Consider the following 20,466-nt stretch of genomic DNA (forward strand, 5'->3'; position numbering starts at 1 on the left):
CACAAGCTGTAGATAGATGTACTTAAAAATCTTCGTCGAAAACTTGGATAGAAATCTGAATGATAACAGTAGTTGACGCTCGTGATATCGGACGTACGTCAGTCTTTTAACATAACAGAACGCGATGTTCTCAAGATTCTGAATGGTATATAAAATACATTTTATGGAGGGAAGAGAGTGATATACAATATTTCATACAAAAATCCTGACGGAGTATATATTCGTTAAAAACATTATGCATTTATTGTCTATTAGTATAAAAATCGATCGTCAAAAAATAGATCGGAAACATAGATCTTGAGAAATAGATCAGTCACAATTTGCGATACAATCAACGTCGTCCTCTTTCATCGTTGTCTAGGATACGTAGACGGAGCATATGGAACAGGTCGAAGGTACTGAGGAATGTACGAAACGTCCGAACTCGCATATGCGATTTGAGACGTGCTCATAGTAATGTACCTTGTCGCGAAGTATATGATTTCCTAAAACACACACATATACCATATGAGCTAGCACATGTACCAACATTTGATCTATATAGGGATCTGTACGATGATCTATGTTGAGATCCTTATCTATATTAGATCTGTTCTAATGAATTAATATTACAATTAAAATACAGGCGCCGAGTAAAACCGCCTTGATTTTCACGTCGAGATCCGGGGGGAAAGTTATCTCGTAATCGTTCAGACTTAATCCTGAACACGCGCCGTTCCATGCGTGCCTGATTGCTCCGAGCGTGTGCACACCATCTGCAGACTTTATCTGAAGGGTAAGAAATATAATTAGCTACAAATTGATACACCTTCGCCATTGTGAAATTGTTTGCACTACCTTGATCCTCCCGCATTCAAAGTAAGGTAGCTCTACGAGTAAAACAGTTTCCCCAGATGCGTCGCAAATAGAAAACGATCCTCGAAAGTAGACAGCGTTCTGTCTCACAGAACCGAGCAACGTGTCTCCGGAATAAATATCTAAATCCTGAAAATTATTCATAAATTGATCAATCCATATTAAAACAGTTATTTATAATTGATCGCTAAACGAGAACAGAGTAAATTCTATTAGAATTTCATTTCGCGTTCAACGTCCTCTGTGAAAAATTTACGCGCTACTATTAATAGATCCGATTGAAGGAATTCGCGTGTACAATGAACGTGAGAAAAGGTTTATTCAGCACCTCGTCCGGTGCATGCTCGTATCAGTTTTCCGTTGGTCAGATGTTGCGCATAACGGTGGACGCGTAGAAATCGGAACACCCTCGCCGTTCATACGAAATTAAACTTCTCGACGTTTTATGAACGCAATAATGGACATATAATTCGCAACGCTTCTGGAGAACAATCATTTGTGCCCAGTAACGTTTGCGAAAGGGCTCGACTGCTTCTACAAGTATAATGTACAGGAGAACAAACGGTTCTCCGAGTATAAGCCGAGAACAACGCGATTATGAGCGTCGAGCGGTGCTGGTCAAAGAGTATCGATCGTGACCGGGTTTTCTGATGGGCCGACTAACTTTTCGTCAAAGGTAATCGTCGCAGATGGTGCGCACGTGTGAAGAAAGTTCGCGCGCTGCGCGCCGCATGTTCGAGCCACGTTCTGCAAACCGTACCCATTGGCCGCCATAAATAAAGAGGCAATTACGGTAACGTTGCCTGACGGACGTGTCCTTCACGAACCGATTGACTACCTACCTACGTGACTGTGTCCGGACGAAATATAGTCGTACGATTACAAATGCAGGCGCACGAACGCGATGCGCGCAAAAGCGAACGAAGAAATATCGAGTGAGAAAAATAGATACAGTGAACCCCGAGCAAACTACGGTGAAATCGTGAATGAAATGAATACCTGCGAACAGCACAAGCACCAATTACATTTCCATCTCCAGTCTCGGACCATACGTAGAACTTCTCTTCGAGTACCGTTGATAACGTTCTCCGCGTAGATATCACAATTTCGATAATTCCCATAAACGGAACGCGCGAACATTTTCGATTCTTCCCAGACACGAAGTAACTTCTCATTTCTATTATTCATTACCTTATACACGTATCCTGGGTCGAGGATTCCTGCAAGCATTCGTCGTTACGCGCTTGTTACCTGAGTTGTTAATTAAAGATTTACAAAAGACCGACCTAATTTCCTTCGAACGCGCAGTTGATCAAGGGGTATAAGGAATTCCAAGCCGGGTGGACAGATCGTACTCAACGGTGACCAACCACCTAAATCACAGAATTGAAAATATACAGTTCTTCCGATCTCTCTTCAAGATTAAATTCACGTTTAGTGGAGCGTTAAAGCACCTTCTCTCCTCGTCTGTGAGGAATCTGGTGTAGCCCTTCCTCTTTGACCGATACCTTTTTACAGTGTCCCTAACTAAGCTGCGAATCCTTCGTCGAATTTGTTGTACCTTTGCTCTCCAAGATGTTTCGAAATATTCTGATTCCATCACTCGCGTTTAGCACAGATTCAATTATTACTCAACTGATCGCATGTATTTCATTTTAATGAAGAAATTAGTTTGACGCGCGAATCGGTATCACTGAAGCCGCATTGGGATCGGTTGTTTTCTCAAGCTTGTCCTCCTCAAAGAAACGATAAAACGTGTGTACTTTTCCTAGGACAGATTTAGGTCCTTAGGTCGGTCGGTTTTTTCACGTTATCGTTTATAGATAAAGAAAACAATAACAGTTCTTCGGTCACTGAAGGTTCTCCGACCGTTGAACGTGTCGCCTTACGATACGATTCGAATATCCGCGTACGTACTTCAAATGGATAGGATTCTTGTTATTTCGCTGAGCAATCGATTATCGCAGCGCTACGAATTTTAATTAACGAAGCAGCGAACGTCGACTGACAAAGCGGGAATTGAAGCTCCACGGAAACGTGATTTCGTGCGACATAATTACAGCCCTTGGCCGGTTGCAAATTGCCAGCCCGCCGACGCACGTCCGGCTAGACGAACCGTTTCATATAAATTGGCCAGAATATTATTTAATCTTACCGCGGCGTTAATTAATCGTGAATCACCTCGGCACAACTGAAATTTCACTCGACGAGTTTAAAACTTGGAAAATGCTTCTGCGAGTTAATACGAATCAGCGTTCTGGTATACCTCCGGCGCAGACACTTCTATCGCATTTTTTATTTCCACCCCGTCTTCACAGAGGAAGAAAACAAAGTGATAGTGGATGGAAGAAAAATTCTCATTGTGGGAAATCCGTCTCCGTATCGGAGGAGCTCCGCCTCCACGAAGTCCGTGTAATCATTTAACAACTCTGACCCTAACGAAGAGTTTCCACATTCATCCGTGACGAGATAATCGTAATACGAACTGCGAGGGATACCTCGTACTCCGAGGATCGAGCACTGCGTTACAGCATCACTTTAATATCGTTCGACCGAAAACGATTAATAAAAACCGGACGACGAACAACACGCAAATATTCAAGTACACGTCACTCTCGAGGAACGATACAAACTTTTCCCATCGAAAATTGATCTTCCCGATACCGTGTCACGAATGCGAATAGTATTTACCACCGATAAGAAAGGCACGGGAGTCATGGAGACACGAAACTGGACGTCACTTATCCTGCATACGTGACGGTTCCATCAACGAAGACGACTATTATCTACTTACTGATCGTCGCTTGGCAAACAGCGGCTGTATCGTGTCTCGTTTACGAGCCGCTCTTCTCGTACCCCCGAACCCAGATAATGATGTTGTTGAACGATAAAACTAGGTAGCGACTACCTACCAGGACGCTGGAGAAATTTTACAAGTGTTCGGCAAGTTAAAGGAACGCCAAGAATTTTAAGCGATTCCATATTTTAAATAGTTTACGAATAAAAGGGCCAACTTAAGATGTATTTCTTAGGGTGATCTTCCGAACTTAAACTGACGACTTCGTTATTACTCTTAACGAAAACACGAAATAGGCACTCCTTACGCGCGCGTTATCGAAGTCGCGGTATCTAAATACGATTATCTTGACTACATCTGATAAAGAACAATGCCACGAGTGCCGTAAATTTCCTTTATCACTCTCGGAGATTCGCAAGTGTGTGACAATAATTGCAGAAGGTATTTACGGATACGAAGTAGACAAGCTGAAAAATCTTACCTTGCGACAATTCAGGTCCGGGTTCTGAGGTCCCGGGTAGCACGTTTCCAGGTTCTGGACGAGAGAATGCACCCGGCGCCGGTGCAGTTGCGATAACGTCCATTGGTGACGAGTTAGATGAATCCATTTCTAATTCTGTGATCCTTATTATTTACAAGAATATTTCATTTCTTTTTTATTCTAATTATTGCAAGTTCAATAACACACATAGCATTAGTGCGGATCGTCGTTACATGTATAAATACAAGCAGGAATAAAAAATAGGTGATTTGCATTCTACAAAAAAACATTGTGCGTCTAGGTTCTTCGAGTTGAAACATCTGAAGAACTTACTGTGAAGCCTGTGAAAATTTGAATCTGTATAAAAGTGAGCAGTCGAACAGCTTTGTCTATCCTTTGTTTTACTTCGATATTGTTTAGAGGTTACGGTTTTTCATCGATAATAATACGGTCTTCTTTATCAATCAAGCGGTTGCATTGAAAGTGTAGTTACGGCAAGGAACGCACGGTGACGAAACTCTAATCGTGACACTGTTTATTTTATGCTATTGAAATTGTTAGGTCATTGTCCGCTGGTAAAGGTCATTGTACTTTACGAGAGGATATGAACCGTATGAACTATAGCCGATAACACACGCGTTTTTTTCATTCATAATAATCCTTTGTCTCTAGATACGTCTGTCATCGACAACCCAAGCGAATACTATAAAAATTATAATTGATACACGTATAATAAGAGTAGTATATAAAAGACAGGGAGAGTTAAATTGAAATACACATAAATATGGACGAAAGAATTTATTGCAGATCGAAAAAGAATAACACTTTAAACTAGTTTCTGCTTTATTGTACGCGCTACTTTTTAATAGCCTTGAATTAGGTCTCATGAGGCCTAATCGACGTTTTCCTCGTTTGCGTCCTCGATAACTTTTCGTTGATACACGATTTTTTTCAATACGAGCGCACGCAATCGAACACGCACTGATTACGCTTTTCACGGCGAACGGACGAACAAATTATATTAATTGATATCGTACGAGCCAAGTTTCGGCGCTGCCCTAATTAGTGGCAACTGAAAATCGTTGATAAGAGCGGCGATAAGTACTCGCGCGTTTCGAGAGTCACATATGCATTCTTCAACGAAGCTATCCTCGTGTAATTATTTATTTGATTTACTATTCAATCTTTTACAGTAGAAAATGCGAGTACTATGAGTACTTCGATATTTGTCCTTGATACAATCACATCGTATGTGACTTTTTAAAGATGCTTACCACCGAAAGTCGAAAGGTTCATCTTCTATTAGATTAGGAACATGAGGAATACATTGATTATTTGTGTCTTTGATTAGAAAGGGATTATATCCTTATCGAATCATTCTGTATCGTTGTAAGAGATACGGTTTTTCACATGATCGATGAGAATCGGTTCTCACCGACTAATCATCACCGTTCGTCGCCAACTATGAAAAGTGATGCATTGTGCAGTTATGTACACTTTCATCTGATGATGTCATCGTGTCTCACGTGTGTCTGCGTTCGCATACCACAAGGTCGTCGGTGTTGGAATGAAGTGTCCACACACAAAGAGACATGCGACACAGACGAACGTAAAAGAAATGGGAAGCCAGTGTAAACCGCAAGATACGGTAGCAACCACGCGCTTCCGGTTTTTCAGAAAATCATGCATTTATGTATATCTACATACCCGGCCTTCGTTCACGAAAAACGAAACACAGAACTTACGTGTTGCTTCTCGAGCCGTATCTGTCTTTCTTCCCCCCTCGCTCTCTCACTTTCGTCTGAACGTGAATGAAAGAGTATGATTGGTAACGATACGCGACGAACACACTCTAGGAAAATCGAATTTTTCTATTTCAGTATCTCTCCATTTGCATACGTACATATGTAAGTACGATCTATTTTAAAGATCCACGCTTATGCAGTGTCCTCATGAAAGAGGAACATATGTTTTGCTGCTTAATGACTCATATAGTCAGTAAAATTGCATTCTCGCAGAGATACAATTTAAATCGCAAACATTATCAACTCTGAGTAACCAGTTCGAGATGAATCATATGACAAATTCGCGCTCCCAGTTTAGCATCGTGATTCTTTTATTTTAAACAATTCTACGCAAATCGCACGGTTTTTGTTTCGACAATATAACTCTATGTTAAGTCGTAATTATCGAGACATTTGATGAATAGGAAACGCATGATATTATGTGTAGAATATTTATCGAAGAGGAAATGAGGCGGGTGAATGTTGCTCGAGTACGGTTTTGAGGAATGTTTTGGTAATATTAATAAAACTCACTGAACGCTTGGGAGCGTCGAGGTCGTGGATAGTGCTGTCTGGAAGATAAGAGAATGACACTTGCATCCGGTAAAGGGAGTTTCCGTAATTCTTCTCTTACTATTTTCTTCGGGTAGTATGGTTGCGTACACAAAGAAATAGAGTGAACGTCAGTTTCCGTTGGAACGACGGCGCTATTCGTCTGAGTTTTGTAACGCGAATGGAAATGACGAACCGTCGACCGGTACAGAAGAGGAGAGAGCAGTGACGACGGGAAAAATTGTAAACGAGACTTGAGGCCCGATATTAGGCCCTTAGAAAATAAGCGTAGGAAAGATATATATTGGGTGGACGTAAACTGTAATGTAGTTGGAAAGCGAAACGATACGAGACGAGGTAGAGGCCGAATGTTCGCTTAGGTAGCTCAAAGAAAATCCAAGTGTGATAAGATGGCGTCACGCACGTCAGAGCTAGGGAAGAAGTGAGGGGTAGAGGAAAGACAGGAAGGAGGCAGGCCACAGGCGAACGTCGCCAGGGGACTGCGGTGTGTGACAGAGAGTGCGAATACGGGTGCTGTCATGTCTTCTTCGAGCCTTAAGAACAACGGCTACGTCTTAATTACGGTGATACCTAGTGCACGACGCATAATCCAGTAACATCATCATCAATGCCTTTGTTCGACAATAAGAAACGTTCTCAGTCTAACACGTTCGTATCAACGTTGCGAGGACGGAGTTAGTATCGGTGGTGGCTCGGTTGTCTTGAAAGTGTTTCGAGTATCCGAGGAAAAACGTGCGACGGGATAATATCCGCTCGAGGTACTCGAGAGAAAGAGAGCCTTCTTCCTCTCGGTCCTGGACACGTCGAGGAGGAGGAGGAGGAGGAGACGGAGGCGATCTGCCAAAGAGATGCGCGAGTTCAAGGTAGTCGTCCTCGGCTCGGGCGGGGTAGGCAAGAGTGCACTCACCGTGCAATTTGTTTCGGGATGTTTCATGGAGAAGTACGATCCGACGATCGAAGACTTTTATCGAAAGGAGATCGAGGTGGACAACTCGCCGTGCGTCCTCGAGATCCTCGACACCGCCGGCACCGAACAGTTCGCGAGTATGCGCGATCTTTACATAAAGAACGGGCAAGGGTTCGTCGTCGTTTATAGCCTGACGAATCACCAGACCTTCCAGGACATAAAAGCGATGAAGGAATTGATAACGCGCGTCAAGGGTACCGAGAGGGTGCCGGTGTTGCTGGTCGCGAACAAGCTCGACCTGGAGCATCAACGCGAGGTGGACACCGCCGAGGGTAACGCACTGGCTCAGCTCTGGGGCTGCCCATTCGTCGAGGCATCCGCGAAGAGTCGCACCAACGTCAACGAGGTGTTCGCCGAGATCGTACGCGAGATGAACGTCAGCCCGGAGAAAGAGAAGAAGAGCTACTGCTGTTGCGTGGTCCTCTAATAATTAATCAAAATCCTGCACCGCGGCTCGAACCGAGAGCCAAACTAGGTAAAGGAATAACGAAAAATAGTGGCTGATCGCAGTACACTGGCCGAGGATGAGGAACCAGTGACTACGCTCTCTCTCCGTTAGGCTCAAACGTTGTTGGGCATGTGCTGTGAATTCGCCAATCTGAGAAGACTAATATTAACGATTCTACTCCGGATTTTTGTGAAACTCGAATACGTCAAAAACTCATGCCGTCTCTTGGTTCTTTTTCTATTGGAAAATCACAGCCTGCTATTTGCCTGGCTGTTAAATATTTTAATATACATGGATAGTATTATGTGTAATATTATTGTAATATATAATAATAGATGTAAGTGGGCAATGAAAGAGGTAACTCCGTCAGCAAAGGACCAATACTCGAAAGGAAAATGAGTGAGAGAGTGGACGAACACAACGGAATAAGGGTGGACAAGGGAAGTAATAACAAAACTGCCCTGCGATAGTTGTTACTTGTTAACAGCGAAACCAAATTCGATTTATCTAGCTTTCTGCTCAATCTAGGAGAAGCACGCCCATCACGTTTCCCATTGTTCCAGTCCACGAATCTCTCTGTTACTCTCGGATCAAGATGCCGATCAACGGAAGCATCGAAAACTATTTGCAGACATTGAAGGAATCACTGTGGTCGTTGGTCGTTTGGATTCGATTAAAAGAATTTGTAACGTTGGAGCAGATATCATTTACAATGTACAGTCACGGATTAAGAAGATAAAGAAGAAGACAGACGAGTCTTAGATTAGCATTGTGCAATGATTTCCGTTAACAATATATTACCTGTGCTCAATCATCAGAGGCTGCAGTAGAAAAATTGCATTGTACAGAAGGCTTGAACGACGTGTTGCTGGTGGCACTGGTATTGATTGTACAGTTTTAATAGTAGAAGTAATATTTTATTAAGACGAACACGGAGAATCGAGGATGGTCATCAAACGATAGGATTTTATACTTGAGACCATATATTCAAGGAGTTGTGTTCTTATGGATTTCAATGATTCCATTGCATAGCAGATATTCTACATATTCTTATTTCTATAAGGATTGTTACTTTGTTCGAACGGGAGATGGGAGCAAGGCATCTAGTGCTCTGGTTGATCGAGCCACAACGAAAAGGAACCGAAATGGAACGTGGGAAAGAAAGGAGATTGCAGTAATATTAAAGAACACTAACGCATAACGTCAATCGTAAAAATAATTATAGGATTTATACGGTAAAGTGTGTACGCGATAGAAGCATGAAAAATACAACATCTTTATACAATGGCAAGACGTTTTATAGAAAATTTTAAACCGACCGGAGGCGACACATTGAAACGTCCTTTTCTCACAAAGGCTTGCTGGTACATTGATCCCTTCAACTGCAAGATACGTATGTGGTACTCGTAATAATATCCAATATTATCCATTGCTTTGTACGAAACACAGAAAATCTCCTTTCGATTATCGTTCAGTTCGTGAATGTAAAATGGTTAGATGTAAAAAAAAAACGAAGGCATAAGAAGCAATGGACTCCCTTACAAGTAGTAGTAGGTCGTGTGTAATTTTTCTCGTGTGATCAAAAAAAAAATCATATTATCCGATGTTAAATACCGCTTTTATACCATAACAGTCATTATATTAGCTCGATATGTTATTATTTAACGCTACCACCATCGAAGTCATTTAATTTCCGTGTGATCGCTGCACGACGTACCTTAACAAAAATCATGCGAACATTCGATTACATTGTCTTCTCGTTTCATTTTTATGAACTTAACCGAGGGATCGTCGATCCCGATTCCAATCCGATTATAAAAAAAAAAGCGAAACTTGTATTTATAGTTTGTATAAATAATCTATACTTGTTCGTCTCTCGATAATTACCTGTCTTTCGGATCGATTGCGAATGTTGAATTGTACACGAGCGATATCTTTTCCCAAGATTCCGATCGAACGGTCGGAGAGCATCGAACTGAGGAGTTTCAAACGGACTGATGTACAGTATTTCTATCATTGGTAGTTAGTGGGGAAAAAAAGTAATTAACAACGTGTCCGACGATACACAGAATACCTGGGAAGAATTATCGATCGTACGTTTAATTCGTTCTCTAGAATTTGTCGGTGCACTTTTAAGAAACGTCGTTTCGTAGCGAATACGCGTGGCTTTTCTCTCCGTGAACATGTCGAAGCATTTAACTTTGTGCATTGAACGCTGTTACATCGCGACACTCGTCAATTCTCACAGACGTTTAAGTTTAATTAGTTCATTTAGTTAGTTCGCTATTAGGCTAAATGTAATTCTCTACTCGTATTCGTTTTTATTCTCATTCCAAAATGTTAGCATTCGTGTGTAATAACGTGTACATTGAAAATAATCGTGAACTGTTAGAGTGAAACGAAACTAAGGGAAAAACATACTCGAACCAGAGTGAATCCAAAGTAGCTACGCGTGTTCGACTAATCAAGGGTGCTATAATACGTTTCGTCAGTTTTAAGATTGGTGAAGCGTATATACCGACTTAGCGAATCGGCCATCAATTTCGTTAATGTACTCAACTACATAATATGAAACAGGCAGAGGAAGAAACAAAATGGAAATGAAAAAAAGAATGGGAGTGGGAGGGGGAGGGGGTTCTGCAGATATAATAATTGTTCGTATCGTTCTATTTTGTCACTCGGAAAATTCATAGGCTCGCTGTGATCCCGTAGATTATAACCGCAGTTTTTCTATTAAAAGACGACGATAATAACCGCGTATAGAAGCCTTTCAAACGGCGAATCAAAGGGCCTCTTTGTGGTACGTGTAATCGCTCTCGCTCTATTATCGTTACGTTTTCTCACCCTCCTCGGGTTTTTTGTGCTACGCGAAAACCATAGATCGGCAAAAAGACGAAACGAGCGGGGCGGGAGGGGGTTCGGTCAGGAAGAAAAGGAGGAAATGTAAAGTAAAAAGGACACTCGTCGACTTCCCGCGGGATAGCTTTCTAAGTATTTAAGGCGTGACACAGACACATACTAATATACAGGCGAAAAAGGGAATACGTAAAGGGAAAAGAAGTTTCTATATTTGTATCGCTTCCAAATGTTAAGACGCACACATTTCTCCGACACGCGAGGTCGCGGTTTTAAGAATATTTTTCTAAAGAACGGCGCTGAAACTTTTGTACGCGAAAAGAAAACTAACTAAAATACGAAAACTAACTAACTAATGATATAATTGTCCTCTACGTACTTGGAAAGCTATCGATAATTTAATGAGAGAGAAAAAAACCAAATCGAGCTTCGTCTGAGTGAGCATATCAAGTGTCAAGGACCAGGTTTCGTTTTCTTCCTTGTTTCCCGGCCAGCAGATATTTTCAATTCTATTCTTTTTCGTTTTGTTTATTAAGGAAAAACATATTTAGGGAAAGAAAGCACAAGAATTCACCACCTAACAAAAACGATTCGCATACGGTTTTATAATTAGGTATAAATAAATGAATAAATAAATGAATGATATAAATATAAATATATATATATATACAATATATATGTATACATGCAGATTTGTTACGCAACTGGGTCACATTAATTCGAGAAACACCACGATTTAGATGTATATCGGCCTTTCTGTACTACCTGCGTATTGATATTGAGTACGAAATACGTTATATTTTTTACAATGTGAAGAATCTGTAAATATTATAGCGTCGAATTATATAATAATAATAATTAATATTAATGAATGAGAAAATGGAAAGAAACCGAAGGAAATTACTGATCTGACATACGAAAAAAAAAAGAAAGCAACAAACGAGAATGGCTTGCAGTAAAAAAATGTGCATTTCATTGACAAACGACGATGCTTTACTATAATTACGTTATTTTGTTGCTGTTTCCCTTTATTTTTAGCCGTCTGTTCTCTTTTGGTACATTGTTCTCTGATTGGATTCGAATATTGCGTTCAAGCGAATAATATCACTTGGGTAGACGGGAAACGGATACTCGAGACAACTTCGTACGCGATATCACCTGCGAAAATTGTTTGCTGGTAATACGAGTTACTCCTCGCATCTCTAGCTAGCTCCGGTGCGCGTCGAAAAGAGAAATACACGGGAACCGACGAAGGTTTGCATTATTTTTTACTAGTAGCGAACGAAGTAAAAAAAAAATACGTGAAGCGTAAAATCATGTAGCCGTCGTGTGTTTCCCTGTTTAACGCGACCGAAGATAATCTGTAACGAGTTTTCCTCGCGTCGAGCGAGGAGAAACTTAAAAGTAACGAAAATCTAATTTCGTGTATCGGTTATTTTCGTTCATTGCCAAATTTCGTTCCGTTTATATTACCAGCATAAGAATCTAGTCACTATAGGAATCTTGTAACTCAATGACGTGGAAAAAATGTGTTATAATATGGATATGCTTGAAAGACGATGATTTTACTGATAAGGGGTTCGTAACGTTAGAATCGTATCGTCCTATCGTCTAGTTTTTAGACTGGAACGATCGTTTCGTTAAGGTATAGCATGAATCGCACTGATTAATCATTATAAAAACAAGGGAAGAGTTTAATTTTAAAAGGCGATAGGTTGATACAGTAATTTTGTTCCATATCGAAGACCAGGTTTTTCCATGAACGGCATTGAGACTATCCCGAGGAAGCTACCCATTTGATTTGTCTCCGTCTCAATACTGGTGCACATTTTTTCTTTGTATGCAATTTTTTCACATTTTTTTATTACTAACCATTGTACTGGCATTTTGGAAATATCGCACAAATATAATATAGAATAAAAAAACAAACGGCAATCTGTATTGATTGATCAACACCTACTCTGTATAGAAATCAAATTAGAATTTTAATTACACCTGAAAGATTGCATAATTCTACACGAACGATAAGGATACGTAGTCATAAAGTTAAACCAATTTTCTGATCAAACGTAACAAAAAATGTAATAACTCGTTTATTTCATGTACAAAAGAATATACAGATATCGGGATAAGAGATCGTTCGATTTTTTTAAACGACTTTGATTGTTCGAATTATTTATCTTGTAGAAAATATCATGTTCAGTTTTTCCAAACATTGATTGGAATCGATCGCAGATACGTTTAAACAAGCAGAAATTACTTCGTGGGCTACGTAAAAATTGATCATCTTTCTCGGCGTCGGCCTATCCGATTCTATATACGGTTCGATACCCGAATCATGACATTGATCACCGAATTGTTCCAAAGTGGCCAATTTGTGCCCTAACAATCTTGTCGTCTGGTCTTCTGTGCGATTTTCAGTCGAGACTAGGAGACACTCGGCGAAGAACCAATCGTAGCTGCTATATTTGACGCTTTCGTTGAGCAGATTCATGTTTAGAATTAAATTGTCGTATATCGTGTCGTATACGTTTTCGTAATTGGAAATTCGTCTGAGGGTCATGAACAGCTTGCAGTAATGAGTAAAATTCTTGATCAAAAACGGAAACGTGTCCTTTGCACCGATACTTGGAAATTCCAGATACAAGCAGCACGCTTCTATCGTTAAACGCGTGATATTACAATATGCCTCGACCTCGTTGCTCCAATTGAAAAGCGAGTAATAAGTTAAAACAAGATCGGTGAAAAACATAACATATTCTTCCTCGGTCGCGCGAATGATCAGATGATGGAAGAAGTCTTCCCTCAGTAAATTGAAGTTCATCAGAGACTGTCGCAACTTTTCCGGGGTCTTCGGATCCTCTTTCAATCTGTTCAACACGCAAAAACAACGTCTCTCGTAGTCCTCTATGACAAATCTTACGCCTTTATTGCAAGGTATATTTCGTAATTGCCAGAAGGGTGTGAAATGCGGTCTGTCCGCCGGTTCCATGACTAATTCCAATCTGTTGACCATACTTTCCTTAATCGAAAGGGGAACGATTTCACCTTTAATTTTGTCCACTATTTTCGTTATGAGAAGCAGTATATGGCTGCTGGCAAATTTCGAAATGCTTAAATTCTTTCGAATGGAAGACATCCTCCAGGCGAGAGCAGTTACTAAATCTTTAGTATACAAATCTTTGGTGTGTTTAACATGAAACATGCGCATCAAATTAAGAACAGTGTTCATGTTCGATATGATCAAGGTGTTTTCCAACAAATATGCTATGATAACATTGTTCACCAATTCGTGCAGTTGCAACACGGAATTTTCTAACAGAACGATCATCAAGTCCGTGAATCTTTTTGAAATCCATTCTCTATTCTCTGTAACGATGGTTCTTAAGATGGACGTTACGAGCATTTCATTATTGCCATCCCTTATTTGAAGGAACGATGATAATAATAGTATATCGAGAGGAGCGATCATGATGTGTTTGTACTCCAAACGACCGATGGCTATCTTCAGAAGTATAGTTAATATCCCCTTGAGATCTTTCAAAATGAACAGCAGGACCATCTTTAAAACGCTGCCATTTCGTACATTCGCGTTACATCTGATATATTTGAGGAATTTTTCGCACGTTTCGGGGGTCCCCAAGTAATTTTTACCATTGTACTTCATTAAATACAGCATCACGATTTGGTATAGATCCGACATACTTTGATACGACAATATGTTCATCACTGTGTGGTAACAGTACTCCTTGTCGTCCGAGTTTATCGTCGTTTGCCGAAGAATAAAAATAAGATATTCTAACAGAATTGAACAGCCTTTACTATCTAGCAACGTTTTATTGGTGTCGAGGAATTCTATTGTTGTACGATCCCATTCTTTGTATCTTGTTAAGAGCTCTTCCATTAGCTCGTTCCTACCGCTTCCTAATGCATCGCACAGTTCTTTTATGCTTAAAACAAAACTCGGCTGCGTCGGATAGGGTTTAGAAGACAAGAACTGTAGGCACTCTGTTAATTCATGAGCGGCTCTCGATAATACTTGATCTTTCGAAATGAAATCTATAAAATAATAAGATTCAATGCCAATAGAACGTTGCATTGTAATCATGACATTATTCTGATCGTATATTTCTGCCCAGGCTAAATAAACGTTGCAATCGACTTCCTTCACTTTAGTCAATAATAATTCAATTAATTGCCCATTTAGCTCGGATATTGCATTTTGCATTGGTGCATCTTCGCATTTTACAAACGACTCACGTCCGAAGGTGACGCTATAAAGTTTCTCGAGATCTTTGGAAATTGGAATGCCGTTGTCTTTTATTTGAAAACACTTCTTAGTCACGACAAGTAACTTCTTTAGTAAAATACCAGATCGTTCGAATTTCGTCAAATTTGAAACCTTTGTCAGGCAGCACAATTTCGAATCTTTTAATAATAATAGAAATTCCTCGGAGCCGAGCAACAAGTTTTTAATACTATCTTCAATCTTCGCGGATTGTATACCGAATTCTTTCAGCTGGTAGAGCTTGATATGTACATAAAATATCAATTGGTACATAATTTCGTTTAGTCTTTCGTAGGATAATTTATTTATATGCTTCGTGACGTGTTGCAGTATCTCTGTACATAAATCGAACGGTAGATATAAGAGGGATTCGACTAAAATCTTTTCATATTCTAGGCTCCATAATATTTGCACAAATAAGAATGGAGACAGAGGTGGACACATGTCGACTAAATGTCCATTGGCGATATCTTCGGCTAACCGTCCTTGGCTCTCAAAATTAGTGTTTAATAATAGATATTTGTACGCCTGAATACCTCTTTCATTATTTATTGCAATGTTCTTTGCAATAGGTATATCGTAGCTCACGAATATGTTCTTCATTGATTTGCATATATCGTCAACGTGAGAGTTATTCTCAGTAGTTATGTTTGCAGTGAGCAGTTTCAGTTCTCCCAATTCTTGATTCTTCTTCATAAGATACATTTGCACCTTTTTGTGGAAATCGCTTAGTTCACCCATTGTTAATGTAATTATTGGAAATCTAGTCTCTGGAAATATAGTTGTCAGAAACGTTAAAATATAAGTAATTTATGTATAAAGGCAAGATTTACATAAAATTAAAAGCACTTACCTTGAGTTATTAATTTTAAAATAGTAAATGCAGTTGGCACATGATTTGCAATTTGAAATTATGGTCCGGTATCGTCGCTCTCGATGACTTCGAGCGTTCTTTCCAATTCAAATGAAAAATCTACCGGCACCAGATAGTTTTATCACTGAGGTTACGTCATTAAGCTAATAATTTACGTCCTACCGTGATCAATTTCGATCGAATTTCATCGGGAAATAAAAATGGTCCGCGCGTGGTATATGGACAACAGCGATGCTGATCAAAGATTAGAGCATCATCGAAATCCACCGAAATATATTTCCCTTGGAGACTTGTTCAAAGAAACAGGTGTCGAATATTTCCAGGTTAGGCGAACGATTGTTGAACGAACATTTCTCTCTTATTTCCACTTGTCATCACGCTAGAATTGGCCGATCGGTTCTTTTTTCATTGTACTAATGCTCACTTCGCATATGCGGCGAGTAAATCGAAATTCGTTAGTGAAATTGTTGACTTGAAATTCGACCTTGCTACGACATTCAACGAGAGAACTATAAATGTACTTTTCATCGTTTATTTACATCGTTACAGGTTGATTACAACGATTACAAAAATGATAATACATTAATTAAATTGCGAAAGACACGTGGTTACACGTACGAGGACGAAATAACATGCTCGAAGGAATGCCTTCCGAACTACGAGGAGAAAGTTAGTAGTATTTAAAATGCTCATTTCAATAGAGCACTTATACTTAAAATCTTGTAGTTGAAAAATTTCTTCACCGAACACCTTCATACCGACGAGGAAATAAGATTAGTATTGGATGGGTCAGGATATTTTGACGTTAGAGACAAGGATGATCAGTGGATCCGTATCGAAGTTAAGGCTGGAGACCTGATCATTATTCCCAGTGGAATATATCATAGATTCACTTTGGACGTTAATGTAGGTATTACGTTGTTCGTCGAAACCTTACAGGAACTTGATGCATCTGTTATTTCGTAGAATTATGTAAAAGCAAAACGCTATTTTGTGGGAGAGCCTGTCTGGTTGCCTTACAATAGACCAGCTGATAATATGGAGTGTCGTAAAAATTATTTAAACCGCTTGGGCAATGGTTTTCAAGTCGAAGCTGTTTAAACATGTATACTATGAACGTATGTAATCGCTTATAAATTTAGAGATTATTGTGCGTCACTCTATACTGAAATTTATGTATGCATGATTTATATCTACATTCCACAGTACTGTTTTTAAGAACGTGGAACAGTAGTTTGTTAAGAAGATTGTTACTGAGATTTATATTTTATATATTCCTATTTTTCATATATCTATTTAGCAGGTATGTAATTGTAATAATAAAATTGAACATTTATTGTTACGAATGCTTACAATAATACTTTATTTATCAAATTACATACATATATACACATGAAAGCTTTATACAAATACTGAAATGTTCAGTTCCCAATCTTTAAATGTGGTTTCCTACACATGCTTCCGTGCATTTGTTTCATATACAAAATTTACTATATAGAGTTTTAAATCGAAGAAGTATCAAACTTCCGGTTGCCAATGAGCGCTTGTTTTACAGCACTAGCCTAATATTTATCCAGGTAACAATACGCAAATCAAGTCGCAATAAGTCTACAATATCAATCCGTCGGACAATAAATCCATTCGCGGATAGATCCTAAATGTTAAACGTCAAAATATAAAAGTTCTCAAGAAAAATTCATCAATAATGAAAACTTAAACAAGTCTTAATATAATCAGAAAAATACACACGGACAAAAAATACGTTAATTTGTACAAGGGAAAGTTTGCTACGAAAACTAAGTCAATTTATCTGCTGTCACATAAGTCAATTCATACTAAATTAGAAGTCTGCGTTAACCGTAAAACCGTTCTCGATCTTATCTTGCATCACTCCCCATTTTTGATATTCGCCAACTTTTTTCTCAAAGAAATTCGTCTTACCCTCTAACGATATGTGCTCCATGAAGTCGAACGGATTTTCGGACATGTAAGTCTGAAAACGGAGAACATCCATTTATCACTTGAACAGAATTTCATCCATAAAATTATTCTAATCAGTCTTCACGAACCTTTTGGCAACCTAGCTCTAAGAGTAATCTATCCGCTACGAATTCGATGTACTGGCACATTAGTTTACAGTTCATGCCAATCATTTCAACAGGCAAAGCATCCGTCAAAAACTCTTGTTCAATTTCGACTGCATTCTTTATGATCGACGTAACTCGTTCGCAAGACGGCTTTTGCACGATGTGCTTGAACATTAGGCAAGCGAAATCGCAATGCAAACCCTGAAAAGAAAACATGTTGAGTCTCTGCTCTTTTAAATCGAATCTCTTAGTAACATGTACTGACTTCGTCTCTAGAAATAAGTTCGTTACTGAACGTCAATCCGGGCATAAGACCTCGCTTCTTCAACCAGAAAATAGCAGCAAAACTGCCGCTGAAGAAAATGCCCTCGACCGCGGCAAATGCGACTACGCGCTCGGGGAAAGTGGCACTTTCATGGTTTATCCAATTTAATGCCCAGTTGGCCTTCTTGGCGACACAAGGCAGATTCTCAATCGCGTTGAATAAAAAGTCTCTGCGAACAAACAATTCCTATATAAATATGAAGTATGAAGTACTTAAGAACTTACAGAATGTCGTTCACCTTTCATTGGCGTCCGTGATGTATGTGTCAATTAATAAGGAGTACATTTCTGAGTGCACGTTCTCCATCGCTACTTGAAAGCCATAGAAACAGCGTGCCTCTGTCACTTGAACTTCTTGGCTAAATCGTTCTACGAGATTCTCATTAACGATACCGTCGGATGCCGCGAAGAATGCTAATACGTGCGATATAAAGTGTTTCTCGCTAGCGTTTAAAATATCCCAGTCAAATGTATCCTGCAGATCAAACACGGCTCATTTAGAAACTCTTTAATTTTAGAGACGACTTTAATGGTATCTTGCAGGGATCATACTTTAGAGAGATCCACTTCTTCCACAGTCCAGAAGGACGCTTCTGCTTTTTTATACATTTGCCAAATGTCAGGCCACTGAATAGGAAATACAACAAATCTGTTAGGGTTCTCTTTGAGTAATGGTTCTAATTCAGGATTAAATTCAGTTTCCTTCAGTTGTATTTTTTTAACAGCTTTCATCTTATTCACCTAAGAACATAGATAAGTATTATTATAAGTTTAAAGTCAATATTATATCCATATAAAAGACACTTGCCCCATTCTTCAAATCGTTAGCCTGTGAAACAGATGACACACACAATTTCTTCGGAGAAGTCTGGAAATAAAGAAACCACGGTTGCTAAAAAATTTAAATGAGACTAAAGAATAATGTGTTAGCTTAATATAATTTCATGTTTCGCTTACATAGGAAACAAAGAATTTCCTTAATAGCATTTCACAAAACAGAGGCACGTGGAACATCAGGAAATTAATTACTCTAATGTATTGCATAATTACATGCAATACTTGATACATTAGTTACAATGTTTTTCCGTGAACAGTATAAGGAAAACTATGATAATTTCGTAACTTATGGTTCCTTATGTATTTAATAAAACAGAAAATAATGCTCTGTATTCGATTCCACATGCGAGGCAAGGTTAGACTTTTAATTTATGGCAAGCCAATAGAGAATATTCTTAACATATCGGCTACAACGATCTCTTACGTCGTACGTAAAATTAATCATAGGAGAGCACCTAAAATTGATCATTGTACTAAATCGATAATTTAATTCTGAATAAACCGCATAGTAAAATTATTATGGTACACCTATGGTAGACAGGAGTGTATGTACTACAATTATACATATCTAATGTTATGTAGTACATAAGAAAAAAAGAGTAGAATTGAAGAAATTAACAGAAACACTTTACACAGCCTTCAGAGATTAAAATTTATTAAAAATCGTACGTTGTTTATACAATATGATTGAAATGCATGAGGTTTTTTTTTATATGCCTTCGAGGTATCCCGAATAGACAGAGAATTATGAATAAAACTTACATTGTCCTTCAGAGAAACATTCTCAAAACTCCTGCGAATGTTTTCCTTCGTTGAGACTTGTAGCGGCATTGTAAAATTCAATGATTGTCACAGAAAAGTCGAAAAAGAATTAGCTATACGCGACGGTATCGCTAAGGTCACCGGTTTACACGGAATCCCGTAGTGAAATATACTGAAAAAGTGCGGGAGCGGTGCGATAACTATATCCTTCAGTGATGGTGTTTATCGTTTTCGCGCCAAGCGCCCACACCAGCCAATCAGCTGATTTTATTTTACCGCCTAAATGTATAATATCGTGGAAAATCCATAATTATATGAATGAAACCTGTTTGTGAATCATGTAAAATAATATTCTATAGTTTCGCGATGAAGAAAGCTCTAAGAATTACAGTACACGGCTGTGTATTGTCTCCCGCTTATTTCTTGAGACACGCGCATGCTACAGGTGATACATTAATAATTAAACGTAAGGCATGATCTTCAATAAAAGATGTGATTACTCAGATTACTGGCTACTGGTATCATTATAAAAA

At 39.1% G+C, this 20,466-nt stretch overlaps 5 protein-coding genes across 7 annotated transcripts; 2 read left to right on the forward strand and 3 right to left on the reverse strand.

The window, feature by feature from the left end:
• Positions 1–218: 218 nt before the first annotated feature.
• LOC108630626 (phospholipid scramblase 3) lies at positions 219–6,637 on the reverse strand. Of its 2 annotated transcripts, XM_018034018.2 has the most exons (8): positions 6,452–6,637; positions 5,879–5,985; positions 4,134–4,276; positions 2,142–2,228; positions 1,855–2,075; positions 838–984; positions 613–768; positions 219–485 (listed from the first exon to the last, which is right to left on the reverse strand). In XM_018034018.2, exons 1-8 carry the CDS (start codon positions 6,515–6,517, stop codon positions 348–350), a joined length of 1,065 nt encoding a protein of 354 aa, XP_017889507.1. In that variant the 5' UTR covers positions 6,518–6,637; the 3' UTR covers positions 219–347. The 2 variants fall into 2 exon arrangements, with proteins under 2 accessions (XP_017889507.1, XP_026674030.1); XM_026818229.1 differs by lacking the exon at positions 6,452–6,637 and having other exon boundaries at positions 4,467–6,444.
• A 158-nt stretch (positions 6,638–6,795) lies between these two features.
• On the forward strand, positions 6,796–12,696 carry Rap2l (Ras-associated protein 2-like). Its single transcript, XM_018034022.2, has one exon. It carries the CDS (start codon positions 7,339–7,341, stop codon positions 7,882–7,884), a length of 546 nt encoding a protein of 181 aa, XP_017889511.1. The 5' UTR covers positions 6,796–7,338; the 3' UTR covers positions 7,885–12,696.
• Positions 12,697–12,741: 45 nt separating this feature from the next.
• LOC108630624 (uncharacterized) lies at positions 12,742–15,994 on the reverse strand. Its single transcript, XM_018034015.2, has 2 exons — positions 15,903–15,994; positions 12,742–15,819 (listed from the first exon to the last, which is right to left on the reverse strand). Exon 2 carries the CDS (start codon positions 15,788–15,790, stop codon positions 12,938–12,940), a length of 2,853 nt encoding a protein of 950 aa, XP_017889504.1. The 5' UTR covers positions 15,791–15,819; positions 15,903–15,994; the 3' UTR covers positions 12,742–12,937.
• Positions 15,995–16,032: 38 nt separating this feature from the next.
• Positions 16,033–17,253, forward strand: Adi1 (acireductone dioxygenase 1). The gene is made up of 4 exons (XM_018034020.2): positions 16,033–16,246; positions 16,473–16,592; positions 16,650–16,829; positions 16,890–17,253. The coding sequence occupies exons 1-4, from the start codon at positions 16,124–16,126 to the stop codon at positions 17,022–17,024; spliced, it is 558 nt and encodes a 185-aa protein (XP_017889509.1). The 5' UTR covers positions 16,033–16,123; the 3' UTR covers positions 17,025–17,253.
• A 2-nt stretch (positions 17,254–17,255) lies between these two features.
• On the reverse strand, positions 17,256–20,118 carry RnrS (ribonucleoside-diphosphate reductase subunit M2). Of its 2 annotated transcripts, none has more exons than XM_018033876.2 (7): positions 19,292–19,734; positions 19,143–19,202; positions 18,887–19,075; positions 18,574–18,809; positions 18,276–18,504; positions 17,993–18,211; positions 17,256–17,916 (listed from the first exon to the last, which is right to left on the reverse strand). In XM_018033876.2, the coding sequence occupies exons 1-7, from the start codon at positions 19,400–19,402 to the stop codon at positions 17,764–17,766; spliced, it is 1,197 nt and encodes a 398-aa protein (XP_017889365.1). In that variant the 5' UTR covers positions 19,403–19,734; the 3' UTR covers positions 17,256–17,763. The 2 variants fall into 2 exon arrangements, with proteins under 2 accessions (XP_017889365.1, XP_017889367.1); XM_018033878.2 differs by lacking the exon at positions 19,292–19,734 and adding an exon at positions 19,934–20,118 and having other exon boundaries at positions 17,764–17,916.
• Between the last annotated feature and the right edge of the window lie 348 nt (positions 20,119–20,466).

Source organism: Ceratina calcarata, unplaced genomic scaffold, assembly GCF_001652005.2.
Source record: "Ceratina calcarata isolate Rehan_Ccalc_2016 unplaced genomic scaffold, ASM165200v1 scaffold78.2, whole genome shotgun sequence".
NCBI lineage: Eukaryota > Metazoa > Arthropoda > Insecta > Hymenoptera > Apidae > Ceratina > Ceratina calcarata.

Bases quoted from the DNA above. Each gene is read 5' to 3' on its own strand.
- Rap2l (XM_018034022.2), top strand. From the start codon at position 7,339: ATGCGCGAGTTCAAGGTAGTCGTCCTCGGCTCGGGCGGGGTAGGCAAG.
- RnrS (XM_018033876.2), bottom strand. From the start codon at position 19,402: ATGTATCAAGTATTGCATGTAATTATGCAATACATTAGAGTAATTAAT. The intron at 18,505-18,573 runs GTGAACGACATT...GTTTGTTCGCAG, and splicing joins ATCACGGACGCCAATGAAAG to AGACTTTTTATTCAACGCGA. The intron at 18,212-18,275 runs GTCAGTACATGT...TTTTCTTTTCAG, and splicing joins AACTTATTTCTAGAGACGAA to GGTTTGCATTGCGATTTCGC.
- LOC108630626 (XM_018034018.2), bottom strand. From the start codon at position 6,517: ATGCAAGTGTCATTCTCTTATCTTCCAGACAGCACTATCCACGACCTC. The intron at 2,229-4,133 runs GTAAGATTTTTC...TCTGTGATTTAG, and splicing joins CGGACCTGAATTGTCGCAAG to GTGGTTGGTCACCGTTGAGT. The intron at 2,076-2,141 runs GTCGGTCTTTTG...GAATGCTTGCAG, and splicing joins GCGCGTTCGAAGGAAATTAG to GAATCCTCGACCCAGGATAC.
- LOC108630624 (XM_018034015.2), bottom strand. From the start codon at position 15,790: ATGGGTGAACTAAGCGATTTCCACAAAAAGGTGCAAATGTATCTTATG.
- Adi1 (XM_018034020.2), top strand. From the start codon at position 16,124: ATGGTCCGCGCGTGGTATATGGACAACAGCGATGCTGATCAAAGATTA. The intron at 16,593-16,649 runs GTTAGTAGTATT...AAAATCTTGTAG, and splicing joins TTCCGAACTACGAGGAGAAA to TTGAAAAATTTCTTCACCGA. The intron at 16,830-16,889 runs GTAGGTATTACG...GTTATTTCGTAG, and splicing joins GATTCACTTTGGACGTTAAT to AATTATGTAAAAGCAAAACG.